The sequence below is a fragment of the Eurypyga helias genome, unplaced genomic scaffold (assembly GCF_000690775.1).
Source record: "Eurypyga helias isolate BGI_N326 unplaced genomic scaffold, ASM69077v1 scaffold38449, whole genome shotgun sequence".
Taxonomy (NCBI): domain Eukaryota; kingdom Metazoa; phylum Chordata; class Aves; order Eurypygiformes; family Eurypygidae; genus Eurypyga; species Eurypyga helias.
The window spans coordinates 27,749-39,446 of record NW_010270773.1 but is presented as its reverse complement, the minus strand read 5'-3'; the positions used below and the strand labels follow the sequence as shown (position 1 = coordinate 39,446).

Genomic DNA, 11,698 nt, shown 5'->3' with positions numbered 1-11,698 from the left:
TGCTACAACCTCAAACATAGGCCTGCTCCTCCTTTGGACAACCGAGGTGTTTCTGGCCATAACGGCTGCCAAAAACTACAGTGGTGCCCCAACCCTGCCTACTGCACCCCATTAAAGCTGCCTTTATTTATGCTGGTGTCTTCTGGAAAGTACTGCACAAATGCCAAGAAAAAAGAAGACTGTGATTTGTTTGGGTCTTCTGTCAGAGCAGCAGGCACCTTGCCATCAGCAATGCCTCTCTGTAACCAAGCTACTCTCCCCCTCCCAAACCGCCGATACGCCAAATATTTAATGAATCAAGGGGGGGAAACGGGGGTTATTACTAATGGGAACAACAAGGCACAAGGAAAGAGCCCTGTAAAATAAAATACCTGCTCGATGAGACAGAACAGAAATGTCCTTCCTTTGCTTTTCCCCATAACCTGCCCTTTGCCTCATCTCTCACCCGATACCGCCAAAGCCTGCTCGTGCTTTAACAAAGATGGATCAGTTGCTCTGCGGTCCCCTGGTGCTTACCTCTACTCTGAAGTCACCTACTCCTGACCCAGCCATCGCTCAGAAAATTCTAAAAGGAAATAAATTCATTCATTCCAATAAGCAAATTATAAAATCACCTTCATCCATCTTGTTCTATATTTTTAAATTTGATTGTGGCCAGAGAATTGCTGGCTGGGAACTACCCTTCCCCCACTTGCACATACACCCTTTAAAAATGCAAAATCTAGCCCTCTATTTCAATATTTCTGATGTCAGTGACCGGTGTCGGCTCTCCCCATACAGTAACTGCTTTAAAGCGCTGCATACAGCACTGCATTAAAAATTAATTACACATGCTATTTTATTGATAGTGCATAATGTAATGAGCACCAGCTGTGCTAAACATCCAAACTCCTTTTTAAGACAGCTATAAAAAAAGAAAGAAACTGCACTTCCAAATGCTTCTCCTGTCAGAGGAGAAAAACAGCAACATCTTGGATGGATTTGAAACAGGATTCTTTGATTTAGCTCTCCATTTGGAGCGTTTGAAGAGTTCAGACTCTCGGGCTCAGCGTAGTGGTATGCGATCGAGTTAACTCTCTCAATGTTGGAGCCATTGTCTTTACTGCAGGCAACGTTGCCTTGAACCCTTTTGTCCCGAGACTACCAGATTCAGTTCCACCCGTTAATACTGCAATTAAGGGCTTTTCTTTTTTTCCTGGGATGTCTGGAAATGGCAGGCATCCACTTTAAAGCACCTTTAAATATCACTATTGCTCCTGCTGGTTCTTAACTTGACATAATTAGGACTTACAAAGTTACAGTGATTGGGGTCTGCCTAGAACAAAGCCTCAGCCACGCTCAAATTGCCAGTGCCGCTGCCCCATGCAGCACCCTAATTTTAGCTCCCTCTTTGCCATCTTAAGGTCTCTTCGCTGCCTCTTGACAAACACGCCATTCAGTCAAAAAATCAGTTTGTGATTAGATCCATCTATTTTGAGTTTGGGTCCAATTTTAATATCTGGTGAGACAGAGAGCTGCATAGACAAACAGGTCACATATGATTTTAATACTTGGATAGATGGATGAACACATAGATTGATAGATAGATGAAAAGATGGATGCACACCCTCAGACTGATGCATTACCATTTTTAGTATGTACATCTCTCACACATCCCTGCCACTGTCTAAGTACTGTCCATAAAGTCAATTCTACTATAGCATGCATTAAATATTTCACTAAAATAAATAAATACACGTAACCATGACTAACAGGGACACCACTCTGAATGTTAGCCAGTACTTTATGCAAACCTCTTTAAACAGCAAAATGAAAAGATATATTTACAAAGGGTCTCAGGGAAACTATAGGTCTTTGTCTGCCCTCAGACACATATACCCAATTCTTTCTCCTCTTTCTTCACCCAGCACTGATCAGAAATCAAGTTTTAGTGAACTTTTGTTTTTGTTTAAGATTCCATTCAACAAAAAAAATGAAGAGTAGAGTATCAGCCATAGTCCTAGGACTTCATAAGTTAGGAGGTTTTTGCTGGATGAGTTTGCATTCTCCATTCTGATTACTGTTTTGTTTTCCATTGATCCTCCTGTGTTAATAAAACCCAGTCTGGAGTGAACAAAAGCTTGCTTCTTGGTCTAGTAAGAAATGTGCCGGGTGCATACCATATCATTAACATAAAAGTTTCTAAAATAATACAGCTTTCTAGACAGACTGTATTAATTGCATCAAGCTTTTTACAGCAGGGTGGTCTAATCGAGCTCTTATTGGCTGACTCCAGTTATAAAACCAACACAAAATGAATACGGTGACATAACTGAAGGAGGTAAGAGTATCCTTTTAAAACCTATTATTTACCTACAGGGACTTCTTTTATCTTCACTCTCACCTTAACCTTTGCCAAGAAAACATCACACTAGTTAAACGATGGAATAAGTAGAATTTCAGTGGCCAAGTAAATTGATATTAACTTTACAAGATGACTGTGTGATTTTCAGAATGTTCTAATGACTAATACAGCTGATTTCTTGAATTAACAGGAGCTTGTTCTTCTCTTCTGAGCTATGGCCCCATGCCTTCTTCTATTTTAGACCTTAAATTTCACAGCCCTGTCCATTAATCACTGCTGTCCATGACCACTTGCTGTTTTTATATATGCAACTAAGCATCGTAATTGCTTTCCACCTCCTTCCATCAGCCGACATGTGGGAAGGAAGCAGTTTCACTGCTTAGCTGAATGCATGTGTATTGGACAGAATTAATTATCTTTACGGAGGTATATAAAACTCTCACTCATGGGCCTAGGCCCAAAGATTTTGGATCAGGTACATACCTGAATGCAGACATAGTGGATAAATTATTATCTGTGCCTTTGCACTCCCCTTTGTCTTATGCCGATTTTAATTCCATTTCTGGGCGTTTGCGCCATAGGATCTTCAGGACAGGGACTTTTTTCTTTGGAGAGCACACTGTAAAGTGCCATGTACTTCTGCACTGAGATTTTCAAAGCTCATTTCTCGTTAACTTTAATGGGAAATGGGCATCCAAATCTCTTAGGCAGCTTTGACAATTTAAGCCTTAATGTACACTATTAATAAATCAGCATCATAAAAAGAGCCTTATGAAGATGTATTTTGAAAAAAAAATAGCCCCACTAAATGCATTGCAGTGTATGTGTGCATGCATATGGGCATATACTTTTCTTTACATAATTACGTCTCTCAACAATCATTTGCATGTCTCTGTTATGCCGAAAAACCTCTGTGTGTTTTACAGTTACTCTGAGCAGTTGCAATTCATTGAAATGAAATAAAAAGCAGGCTCAAAAAAGCACCCTAAGCTGGCAAGGGTTAAAGCAAAATTAATGCTTTGCCCATTTATATTTCAGATCCAAACTATACAACCCTGTGAATTCCATGACTCTATTCCAACTTCTAATTAAATAGGCACTAAAAACATTTGAACGGGAGAACCCAATTCAACAGACAGAAGCCTCTGAGGCAAAAAATAAAGAAATAAATAGGCAGAGAGATTGTTCCAGTGGTAGACTATTTTTTTTTTTTAAATCACATGGAAAAACATAGACTTTTAATCACAAATTCCTCATCCTGTGGTACTCTGAACAGACAGAACTGAACAAAGACAGAGGGGACCACGACCAGCACTGGCCAAGCAACACAGCAGACACCCAAGCAGAATTTCCAACATCATTTACTGTGATTGAAACTACTATCAGCAGCGTGTTTTCTAAAGATCGCAAACAGCTCTGGATGAGGCGGCACAACTTCCCCTGTGCATGACTGAACACTACTCAGCATTCCGGGCGATTGCTCTTATGTAGGTCGGAGATTTCCAAATGCAGTTTTCACACATGCGTACCCCAAATCACACTGGCAGTCAGAAGTTTAGATTCTCCAGCACAGAACTGCTGGGACTCTTGAGAGCCTGATTTGTGAGTGCCCAGCAGAGATTTGGGAGTACCTGCAACTTCCAGCCTTCAGAGTCGAAGCCTGCTTGAGAACTGCATGGAAAAACGCCAGGTCCTGAATTAAATGAATGCTGAAAAACAGGAAAGGTAAGAAATGATGAAGGAGGAGGAGAGGCGGGAACTGTTGATGGCTTTTGTTCAAAGAAGGAAACAATTCCTCAGAAGCAAGAACAGGGCTGACAGAATAAAAGGCTAATCAAGTCAGAAAGACAAGCAGATCTCTAAAGCTGGACTGTTGTAAATGGCTATATTAAAAAAGAGTGCACAATGCAGGTATTGTCACTAGATTATTAGTCAAGACAAAGAACACACTTTTATTTCATTTCCACAAAACATTTTGGGTGCTGGAAAGATCCCATAACCCTTGACACAGGCTCACATACAGGGGATATTACGGGAGATAAGAAAGGGTTAAGTAGACATAATCTCCTTTTTCAAGGGAAGAAAATGTTTCTTTCAAGCAGAACTTGACCAACTACTGTCATAAACATGTAGCGTGCACTTTGATATAACCTATTCTCTAAGTGCCGCAGACTGCAGCAGTAATTACAGGAAGCCATGATAACAGGTCTCTCTCTCCACAGAGCTGGCATCGCTCTCCCAGCAAACACGCAATTCTGAAAACTCACAGAGTACAACTCCAAACTGAGAACTCAAAGTACACAAAGTACAAAAGCCTCACCTTCCCACATTCTTTAATAAGTTATTCCTTCCTTCCTTTTCTATTTTTAGTTGCGCTTGCTTCTCTCCCCACTAGCTGCTGGCATCAGAAGCAACAGGGAACCCGGGCATCCAGTTCACTGTTACAACTACCTGCCTACCAGAGGCACCTGCGTGCATACTGCACCGGTGAAGGCAGAGAACAGCAAAACATGAGATCAGTTCCAGCTTGGTTTACTGGTACAGGCAGGAGGGAAAGGGGGAGGCGGAGAAGGTATCTGACTTTCTGACCCAGCGCTCACCATTCAGAAGAGCCCATCTCCGCACCCGTCTCAGGCCAGTTGGTCAATCTGCTGAGGCTGATGAAGCAGAGCCTGATTAAAACAGCAACCCCACCGCGCTGCGTATGGCAGCTCGGATAGGAAATCTGACCAAATCCCCCAGACACACCGACTGCAGGGCAGGACACAGCACATTGCTGCAGGCTCAGTGCCTGCGCCCCGGCACAGGCAGCTGGTGTAGGCTGTCTCTCCCAAGAGGCACGAGGGCCTTCCTAGCACACCCTGAGCTTCACCTGGGGTCAGAACAGGACCCTGCAGAGTGTTCTCAGCCTCCTCCCGAGGATATTTTTATCTTTCAAGACCGAGGGTTTCCAAGATGCAAATTTATATTTCTTGCAAATTTTTTTGTCTTGCTTTATTATAATGACAAGAGATGTACAGGGACATTCTCGTGAGATATTGCGTACTGCAGCCAGGTGGTACCGCTGCTTGTGGAAGGAAAAAGCTGAGCGCAGCAAAGTTCTGCCAGCTTCAGGGGGACATGAGGAGCCGTTTCCCAAAGGCTTCACTCCTGACAGTCGTTGATGTCTCTCTAAATCCTCTGGTCCTCACTCATTACTTACCCAGCATCATTCTGGGAACTCCTATTAAAACTCCATGCACGTTACCATGAATGAGGGCTGCAGGGTTTGGCCCACCACCATGAGACTACATAAACGCTTGCGGATTTTGCCACAGCTGTATTTTCTTTTAAGCCCTCCCCATTTTCACCTCTCCAGCCTGCAGTTCACCATAGACCAAATCTTGCAACTGAGCCACGCTCAGAAACACCCACTGATTTCAAAGAGATCGCTGGGTCTGAAATGATGGGGTCTGGCAACAATATGTCCGTGTCCTCTTTGGCTAGCTCAATGCGCCCTCATTTCCCCATCACTTTCCCCTCCTCCTGGTGACAAAATCAGGCATCCAGAAAGAAGAAAGGAAAAGAAAAGCTGATGGAGGAGAATTGAGGGATGCGTGGCAAGTCACCAAAGAGCATTTTCTCAATGCAAGGGAGAAAACAGCATGGAGCACATACATCCTGCGTGCACATGGATGTGGAGGACAGCCTTTAATATGAGTGACTGGGGGGAAGGGAAAAAAAAATATAGAAGGAAAAAAAAAACCTTCAGATGTTAAATGTTACCCGATTAAGCTTAAAATAAACAGCCCAGAGAGATGAAATCTTGATACTGAGGTATCACAGTCTGTGAGGACTCTCTGACTATAGTTCACAACATGGCACAAACAGCCCAGCAGCTGTTGGTGACAGCGAAGGTGGGCAAGCAGAGGAGGAGGGATGGGGAGAAGGATGGATTTGAACGCCCTTTCCCACTCCCCATCCTCTGCCAGCATGGAGGGGGAAGGAGGAAGGAGAGGGGGGTGGTCTAGGGAATTTTCTCTGCCTTCCCCACGCGACCCAGCGAAGGCAGCTCTCCCACAGCAAAGACCGACAACGCTTGGCAGCACTACTGACCTTCAGATAGCAACAAAAAAAAATGTTTCTATTACCTGACAACTGACAATGACATCCAAATGTGCCTGACGTCTCAGTCTGAATCTCAGTCTGAGTCCCGCCAACTGAGACTGCACGTGCACCACAGCAGGGCAGGCTAAGGCAGGGCGGGAGGGAGGCCAGTGCGCGGAGAGGTGACGTGATCACGGATGTGTGAGGGTGGGAGGAGGCAGCTATGGGAGCCCCCGGCAGGTTTGCAGGCCTGGACGGCCCTGGAGAAAAAACAATAGAAAAAACTGTCAGTCGTATCTAAGTTTGAAGGGACAGAGGAGGCATCATCAGGGGAAACAGGCGAGGTGGGGGCTGGCTGCCTAACGCATGACACGCTTGGTCTGAACCCTCTCTGGGCCCGGCTGAGGCTGGTGGGTTGGCACCAGGCAGGGGAAGAGCAAGAAGAGACCCAGGGGATGTGCAAACCCAGGTTGGGGGCCTGTGGGGGGCACAGAGAGGGGCAAAGCTGGGGGAGGCAGCCGGCCATGGCGCGGAGCAGAGCCGTAAGCAGCGAACGTCGCCACCAGCACTTGCTCGGGGACGGAATCAAAAGGGGGATTATTGTTTTACGGCTGTGTTAATGCACTGAGCTGACACAAAACTGGGCAGGCTTTCTGCCGAGCCGCCGCTGAAGCGGGCTGCACGCGCCGGCCGGGGCAAAGCGTGATGACTTAGAGCTCAGGTAGCTTCAGCGAGGTGCCAGGAGCCGAGCTCCCGGAAGGAAGCACTGGTGACCACTGCCCTGCCTTCCCACTTGCGCCGCAGCCAGCTGTTCGTTTCACATGCCCTGCTTATGCAGGATGCTTCCCTATCGAGCCTGCAAAGAAGGGAGCAACCTTTCTCCTGGTAGCTAAAAGATGATATCGTAACCTCCAACCATAACGTTTATTTTTAACCCCTCTAGGAATCACCTGCCATTTAAAAGCTGTACTTAAGAGTTTTCTCCTGCTCCACTGGAAACGCTCGCTCTTCCTGGCACTAGTCCAAACTGAGCTCCGCGGCTTTGAAAAACTAAGATAGAAGTCTAAAACATCGATATACACCTGCACAAATACAGATACACACAAACATACACACACGCGTGCAGAATCAGGTAGGAGTCACATTTTTAGCTGGCATGAATTACCAGCGTTTAAAGGGAAATTGAGTGAAAGGCATCTCTTTACATCCACCAAGAATCCCACCCCCTTCATATAAAACTATGCCTGCCACTTAATTATTAAATAAAGGGTAGCTACTAATCAAGGCCAGTTTCTAAATGAAGATATGTGGTGGAGTGGTCGCCATTAAAAAGCTGGCATTTGCCAACAGTTACCGCACAGTGGTAGATCAGAAACCACAGTTTCCCCCTGTATTGAGATCAGGAAATACGCGCGTTAATTGTGGGGTATTTTCTGGCAAATGCTCTCTTTTTTTTTTTTTTTTTTTTAATGGTGGCAATTCTGTCTGTGCATGTGTGTGTGCCTTGCAGATACATGCCAACACCGTGGCAGCATGGAGAAATATTTACGCATGCTTCCTCCAACACTAGAAAAGCAACATTTTCTGGGGGAGCCTCTCCACCTCTGGAGTCCCGGTTCGGGAACTACGCCTGCATGTTGATCTGACAGCTACACATGTGAGGCAAACGGGGAGACTTCATCCTTGGCACAGCATCCAGCACTCCAGTCTGCAAGGACTGCATTTGATTTTGTCGTTTATCTTAAATGGCTAAGAGACCACCAGTGCAAAACATTTGTGTGAAGCTTTTGCCAAAACCACAAGTGAAGAGTCTAAATTCCCTGTGTAAATACTTGAGCTTCAAGCATCAAAGATAAAATTTGTGCTCTTTTGTGAGGACTGGTTTTAAATAGAAGCCATCTCTGCTGCTCATGGGACGAGGAAGAATTTTTTATTTTAGGAGCTTAGTTGCTTGACTTTTGCAACTGTTTGATCTCTCGACCTTCACAAGCAGGTAATGATAACTACTACCCAAATCATACCTATGTTGTATTTTGTGCACTAAGCATTAGGAAACTCTGTCAGACATGGATTTCTATGTGTATATGAAACACTCTACCGCCACTGTAACATATATAGATAACAAGTTCGGGTTTTTTTCATGGAACAAGCAAAAATTAACAAAGATTCCCTCCAATGACTTAACAACTGTATCTTATATTCCTAATATTATAAAAAGAACTAGGCTAGCATAGTCTACATTGAGCTGTCTGGGCACTCGTCCTTGCTGGAAAAGTTATGAGCTTGAAATCGGGATTTAGCGTAGGTCCACAAGGCAGCTACATCTCAGGTTACACCTAGACATGTCTGTGGCCCCACCAGGACTAAGGGCACAGGCCCTGCCGTCACTCAGCCCTTGGCACATCATGGTGCCATACCACAGGTTTTGAAGGAGCTCACCACAGAGTAACTGTATGAATCCTGCCAAGCGTACCATCATCCACACCTGCATGGGGTTTTAAGGTTCAGGGGCACGGGTTCTAGCATGCCAACACTACCCTGAAAGCAATAGCATCTTGTCCAGTCCTGGTGGGTCCCATCTTTCCATTGGCAATGAATGTGATACAATCTGCACAGCCCTGGGGTGTCTGAGAAGATGTTAAGAGTGGGTGCAGAGAGGCCCTCCCTGCTCTTATCCAATACATCTTTTCTAGTGTGGAAAGGGAATGAAGGTTTCAAACAGGAGGTTTCTAACCATCTGGGCAAAGGGAACCTGTAAGATCCTTCCAAGAGAGGTACTGGGGGCAAGCCAGCAATCCTCTTTAACAAGGTGCCTAACAAATTTATGGGAAGGACTATATGAACCAGTTGCCAGTGTATGGTTTGGAACTGAACATGTCACCGAAGAAACTATTTTTCTGTCCTTTGATGTATATATGAGGAAATCTAAGTGCTAACTTACTTGCAGAAAGGAAATGGTTGGTAAAGAAGAATGGCCAAAGAATGACTCCAGCAGATCCTCATGGAGTCCCACTCCCACTCCCGAGCCCAGCGCTAAGAGACAAAGATTATGGGGCTGCCAGAAATGCTCATCTTGTGTTAGCTAGGATCATGCCCATGTTTTACCTCTCCAGCTCCTCTCCTTTGGGTTTTTTCCCCATAAAGGCTCTATTTAAAGCTGAACAATTAAGATGAGGGCTCTACCATTCTTCAACTTAACTACTACAGGTGATGGACCAACACAAAATGAACAAACAGAGAAAAAGATAAACAGATATAGGGGGATAGCTGATAACCTAAGGTGATGCTGAGAGTTTTCTGTTCAACCCATGCAGCATCAGACGAAGGAGGAAAGATAGTCCCTGGAATCCTATGGCTGATCGACCACATCACATTGCATGCAGGTTTCAAAAAGAAAGCACTTCTGCAAGCCCCTGACTGCCACAAAGGGCACAGCCACAGCCGGCACTAAGGGAAAGCAGACCGCAAGAGCTGTACTGCCATCTTAGAAGCAAATATCTGATCTGGCTGGGGTGAGCGGGCACACACGTGCAGCTCTGTGTCGCTCGGGCATTGCTGACACGATGCGTGAGGCTCGATTTTCCTCTTGGGTCAACAGTGGGAAATCACTCACCTGCACTGCAGATCTCAATTATATATTCTGTATCCATTCTGCACGGATGCGAAGGGGAGTTTTGGACGTAGCATGAGTGTGAAACACGCACAGGGACTGTCACTGTGTAAATAAAAGATCTGCATTGCTGACGGTAAAGGAGGATTTTGCCCTCATGCTTTAAACAGGCTCAGCGTATACTCAGTGCCTGTACATGGCAGTAGCTCACAGGTTATGTTGACTCCCAGAAACCGCTAAGAGTAATTTTTTTGGTCTCTGCTATTTTTAAACTCCCAAAGAAGAAATAAGGTAAACTGGACGTGACCCCAGAAGATGGAAATGAGCGTAAGAGCCTAGATGAACATGACAAAAGCCACAATCAAGGCATAAATTGCATCCTTTTGTTGTCCCTCTCCCTGAGCATGACTGGCCATATGATACGGTATATGTAAAACACCACACTCCTCTGGCACATCTGCAGAAAAGTCCCCGAGCAAAGCACAAAGATGGAGCTGCAAGCAGCATTCACAATGTCCACCTCTGCATGGTTCAGACCAGGGAACCTGATCCGGACTTAAAAGATCTTGCTTTACATCTCATGTAAACACAGCCACACATAAGCCACGTAGCTGGTGCATCCCTGGGGGTGTTGTGTGCTTCTCTGGGTGGGTGCCTGGGCGTTTATCTGTGCACAGGCAGACGGGCAGGTGCACAGGCAGACGTGTGAGCCACTTATCAGGGCACGAACCAAGTTTTAATGCGTGTCTCTCCGTGCCTGTCTGGTGATGGAAAATCAATCAATAGCTGGTTGGAGACTAAAGCTCAGCTCCATTATTAAAAAAACCTCTCCTTCAATAAAAAGAAAAACATCTGTTCGAACAGTGTACAGCTACAAATTCATAGTGCAGGCTGCTGCCTCATGCCTGCCCCGTGCCCATCACGTTCAGGGAGAGTACTGCAGATGTTTTGAGATGGGTTTTACATGTACCATTGCAGCAGCTTTGAACAAACACATCCAAAAGTGAAAGACAGACCTATTCAGTAACCTTTCCAACAGATTTTTTTTCCAAGCTTTTCCTAAAACAAGTTGTCTTGTCTAAATTACACCCTCTTACACCGACTGTCCCCACCTAATGTTAATATCTGCCTACTGTGTCTTTTTACACAGACATCAACAGGGTTGACACAGCAAACATGCACATACACACATGTACACACACAGAGAACAGAGAGACACAGATGCACCAACGTTCCCAACAGCACGTAGCAGAGCAGTGCATGCAGCCCTGCAAGCGGCAGAGACACAGCATCCCCCAGGAAAGGCCGAAGGACTCAGTGGTGTGGGCAGACATGCTAGTACACACTCATGCACAGAGTCCGGCGCTGAGCCAGACACACCTGCACACCAGCCTTTACCTCTTCCCCAGCATAAGCACCATGGGTTTGGAGCAGTTCCCCAGCACTGACTTAGGATGCCAAGGCAAAAACTTTGCTCGAGATGGAAATGGAAAGGCTCTACTGGGGAAAAAAGGAGGGTAGGGAAGGGATTTCTTGTTATATTTTGCTCAGGGATTTTTCTTTTTTGGCAGACAAGGATTCCCTTTGAATTGATACATTTCTTTCTCCCAAGAATTTCAAATGATAATGCATAAATGAGTCATAGATCAAGAACAGCG

At 45.2% G+C, this 11,698-nt stretch overlaps 1 protein-coding gene across 1 annotated transcript in view; it reads right to left on the bottom strand.

The window, feature by feature from the left end:
- Positions 1 to 6,439: 6,439 nt before the first annotated feature.
- The window catches only part of LOC104514805 (B-cell lymphoma/leukemia 11B-like), a gene marked incomplete at its 3' end in the record, with an annotated part of 32,374 nt that continues 27,115 nt past the window's right edge, over positions 6,440 to 11,698 (bottom strand). Inside the window, exon 3 of the mRNA XM_010158576.1 lies at positions 6,440 to 6,690. Coding sequence (XP_010156878.1) covers positions 6,440 to 6,690 — 251 coding nt within the window. The remainder of the gene's footprint in view (positions 6,691 to 11,698) is intronic.